The sequence below is a fragment of the Daktulosphaira vitifoliae genome, unplaced genomic scaffold, assembly GCF_025091365.1.
Source record: "Daktulosphaira vitifoliae isolate Bord-2020 unplaced genomic scaffold, ASM2509136v1 Scaffold_4, whole genome shotgun sequence".
NCBI lineage: Eukaryota > Metazoa > Arthropoda > Insecta > Hemiptera > Phylloxeridae > Daktulosphaira > Daktulosphaira vitifoliae.
The window spans coordinates 10,102,497-10,107,225 of record NW_026099575.1 but is presented as its reverse complement, the minus strand read 5'-3'; the positions used below and the strand labels follow the sequence as shown (position 1 = coordinate 10,107,225).

The window sequence follows — 4,729 nt, the reverse complement described above, 5'->3', positions numbered from 1 at the left end:
CAGTTCTTCGATTTTCACAGCTTCCTCACATATTATCTTTTACAAACCGAGCGGCGACATCTTCCGACCGACTATTTTTATTTCCTCTGTATATTTTTGGTTCTATCATAATATTAAAGTGTTTTAATAATTCAACTGGAACACTATTCGCCGCTTTTACTAAAAAACCATAGCTCATCGGTTTATGTTCTTGAATATCACGGGTATCAGGCCTCCATTTTTTATCCGTTTTTTTTAATAGAGCTTTAAAATCGCAGTATATAATACCCAGCAGCGAACTTACTCGATTTAGATGGCGAATGAGCATTAATGCTCAATTTTGAATCAGCCAAAATATTTCTCTTGTCACTCGTCATTCTTTAAGAAAAAATTATGGATTTCTAGAAGAATAAAATAATGATCGAAAAATTTTTTGCACTAAAATGCACTAAAATAGATATTTTTTAACAGATGGTAAGAATTACACCCCCTATATAAGGAATACATAAATGGATTTGAAATCATTATCTGCTAAATATATTTTAATAACACTATTTGTAAATAAAAACTCACAATGTCATTTCGTCGTCTAACGGGTTTAACTATACCAATAGGTTTGCTGCTTGTATACGAAGCTGAATAAAAATTAAATTAGAATTTAATTTGGATTTAAATTATGTGGACCAATGTTAAAGTATACATACACCAAACACCGTTTACTGTAAAATCGATCGTTACTGTATTACACTCGCAATTCAGGACTATAATATAAATTAAATAATGTTTGTTATTTTCCTCAATAAATAACATTTTTATCATTACTTACCGCTAACCGGTTGTATACTATTGATTGAAATGTTAGTCTGTTCACTGTTGATTGTAATGTTTGACACGACTTACGTCGAAAAAAAATGTGGTCGACACTGGTTTTGATGGTAGAGACCCAGGCACGGCACTAGCAATTTTTTCTAGGGGGGGCAGAGCGGGGCAAATATTTTTATTCCATGGGCTAAAGTGTTTCAGAAAGTACTCGGACCATTTAAATAAAATATAAATAAATAGTATGTACAAAGTTTTAAATAGTTAAAATTTGTTGAAGAATACTGTCAAATATTTCTATCTAATATAAGAAAATGTATAATAACAGACAAGTTTCTTTAATTTCACATACCTTAGTGACTGAATGATTAAGCTTCTTTAACTTATATTTTATAAATATAAATTAAAATAATTGTATTTAGTATTGAACAGATGAATTGATTTAACTCAAATTTAACCTTTGTTTCTTTATTTTCATCCAATAATTAGTACTCAATAAATGTAATAATAAATGAATAAAATATTTTTTCTCACTTTACAAATGAAAATATTAGAAATATATTAAAATATATTTGATTGAAATTTTAGGAAATAATTTTTCTCATTAGGCAATACTATAAGGTTTATCTATAAAAAACTAAAAATGTTATTCTATCTGAATGTTGTTCATTCATCATGAAAATGTTATTAATTTCATTAATTCAATGACTATGATTAATAATACATTCAATTAATTTTTGAATTTATTGAGTAGTAGCAAATATATCAAATAAACTAAATTTTGATATTTCACACTATACCTAATAATGCACCATGTTGTAAATGGTTGAAAATCTTGTACCAATACCAGCAAAAATAATATTTTTAAAATAAAAACTGGTGATAACCTACCAAATATTTAATAAGTAGATTTCAAATTTCCAATCAAATAAATTTTTAAATAGTTGGTGTTAAGTGTACACATTTAAGTACTAACTTTGTAAGATGTTATAATAATTCATAGGTCATTAAAATAAATAAATAAATACTCTATGAAATCCTTTTTATATTAATTAGACATTTAAACAAAATGTATAATTAAAAATGTATGAAGTAAATTTATCTTATACAATATTATTATTTAATTAAAAATTTTTAAAATAATAAGTAAATTGAACACTGTTTTTTTACATCAAACATTTATTCAAGTTAATAATATTCTTCGGTTTTTGTGAATAGCTGCAAATTTATCCACAACAACTTCCAAATCTAAATTCTTAGCAATTTTTTTTTCTATAGATAAAATTGCTATATTTGAAAGCCTTTTATTAGTCATTTTATTTCTCATGTAATTTTTAATTTGTCTTAAACTGGAGAAAGTTCTTTCAACTCCAGCACTAGATGGTGGAATGATAATAGAAATAATACAGAGTATATACATTTCAGAAAACGCTAATTTATATTTTTCAAGTAACTGCATAAAATCAAGAATTGTTTTTATCTGAATACCGTTTTCAGCTTCATGTCGCTTAATCAGTTTTGTAATTAGTGTTAGTTCTGATTCTAAGCTTTCTATGTCTAATTTATAGTGTTCAGCTAACGGTTTGATATTTGTAAAATTTAAAAATGTGTCACATTTTGGGATAAGGGCGCTGATACCTGTTAAAATTTCACTATGATCTGAAAATCTTCTATTGAGTTCACTAACCATTCTATCAAGGACTGGAAAAAATATCATTGTTTTTATATCGTTATTATTACTAATTTTTCTACTTTCAGAAGTTGTTACTTCAGTTATATATGATGAAAATTGTTTAGGAAGTTTGCGAATCCTTGTTTCTTTAACTGTTTCATTAGGAAGTTGAATATTATTTTTTTGTGCACATAATTCCACTTCTGTCAAAAGATCTTCAAACTTGTTTGAGGTGTTTCTAAATTCCATAAGGTAATTAATTAATGATTCTACTAGTAGACAGCTAGAACCCAAATCTGAATCTGGTTTTTGTAAATAATCTGACACAATTTTTATCTCACTAAATGTGTCACAAAATAAGTAGAGACAAAATATAAATTCAAAATTAATGTGAAATAATAGTGATTTAGCTTCCATTTCTTTTTCACTCTTGGATTCTAGGCTTATTTGATGTAATAAAAGTAATATCACAGGAAATGTTTTTTTTACAGCGATACAAGCAGAAATTTGACATATCCATCGAGTTTCACAAATCCTTTTTAGTTCCATAATTTTTTTTTTCGGTAATAATTTATTTTGAAGTTCTATGAATTTAGTATGAACAGTTGACCTACTAATAAAGTTGTACAATTGTTGAAGTAGAGTAATAAATTTTTCTATTTCAGGTATATTTTTACATACATCAACAATTACTAAATTTAATCTATGATTAAAACAATGTGTGTAAAGTGCTTGAGGAACATGCTGTTGAAAAATTGACCTAACCCCGTTTTGTTTACCACTCATTATATTTGCACCGTCATAAGTTTGAGCTATACAGTTTTTAATATTTATTCCACAGTCTGACAGTGTTTTATTTATGTAATCAAAAAGAGCCTTCGCATTTAATTCATTACAAGGAACATACCCTAAAAATCGTTCATTCATTGTGTTATTATGATAATAACGAACCATAATAGATAACTGCTCAGTTTTGCTCACGTCTTTTGTCTCATCTGCAAGAATAGCAAAATATTTGGCTTCTTTAACTTCTTTCGCAATAGTTTCTAAAACTAATTTACTCATTACATAAAATAAATCATTTTGAATAGTATGATGAGTATATTTCGCATTTTTTGGTAATATATCTATTTTAGCTTTAAATCTTGCGTCTCTCCTAGCACAAAGTTCTAGAAGTTCTAAAAAATTTCCTCTATTGAGGCTTTCTGACCCTTCATCATCACCTCGTTGTGCAATATTTTGACAGGCTGTGAACAATAATATTTCTGAAATAACTGAAATGTAATATCGATTTTCTTTAATTAAAGATAAATTAGCCTCATTTAATGTTGTTAAAATTGATTTTGTTTTTTTGGAGTTTTTATACCCTTCCCACTTCGTCATGCAAGTTTTATGTATGCAAGATTTATTATGGCCTTTAATTCCTGCATTTTTATCAAGAGCTTTTTTCCAATTTTTGAATCCAATTTTATAAAATGGTGAATTATCAGAGTTATGAGAAAAAAATCTACAAGGAAAACAATAACAAGCATTATCTAATACACTGTATTCAAGCCAAGGATATGATTTGAACCATTCAGGACGGAATTGTCTCCATTCTTTCCCAAACTTAGACTGTGGGTAATTTTTTAAAATTGGTTGTGTTGGTGGATCACTGACTATATGTGTTATATCACTAGGTCCTATTTTAGAAAAAATTTCCATTTGATTCTCAATTACCTGTTTTTGATTCTGTTCTGGTTCAACATTCTTTATTTCTTGTAGATCGTTTAACTGTTGAAAATCATCTGAATCTGATGAATGATTATCAGTACCAATACTGGTGTCATTGCTTTGAACTTCCCATTCTTCATTTTCTGTATTTTCGATTTTAATTTTTTTACATGCCGTTTCGGTCTCTCCTTTATGTGAATTTGGACCAAAAAACGAATAGATTTTTCTTAATTTAATACAACTATTGTCTTTACTCATGTTAGAAGTATTAATCAAAAATCAAATAAAACAAATTTGCACTATATAACACACGAATAAACATACACGTACACGACGGCAAATGCACTGATAAACAAAATAAAATTGACGTCTTATAATCATCTAATAAAAACCTGTTTAAAAATAGACTATGTAAGGCGTTGACACATTGATACGAACGCGATAACGTAGGCTTGTATACACTATGAATATTATAATCACGGCATTTTGATATTTTATAAATTATAAAGCCAATGAAAGTATTAATATAAATTTCAAATATTTAAA

At 27.2% G+C, this 4,729-nt stretch overlaps 1 protein-coding gene across 1 annotated transcript; it reads right to left on the bottom strand.

Annotated features, from left to right (window-relative positions):
* Positions 1–1,981: 1,981 nt before the first annotated feature.
* On the bottom strand, positions 1,982–4,441 carry LOC126904924 (uncharacterized). Its single transcript, XM_050684330.1, has 4 exons — positions 3,378–4,441; positions 2,551–2,810; positions 2,287–2,499; positions 1,982–2,229 (listed from the first exon to the last, which is right to left on the bottom strand). Exons 1-4 carry the CDS (start codon positions 4,439–4,441, stop codon positions 1,982–1,984), a joined length of 1,785 nt encoding a protein of 594 aa, XP_050540287.1.
* Between the last annotated feature and the right edge of the window lie 288 nt (positions 4,442–4,729).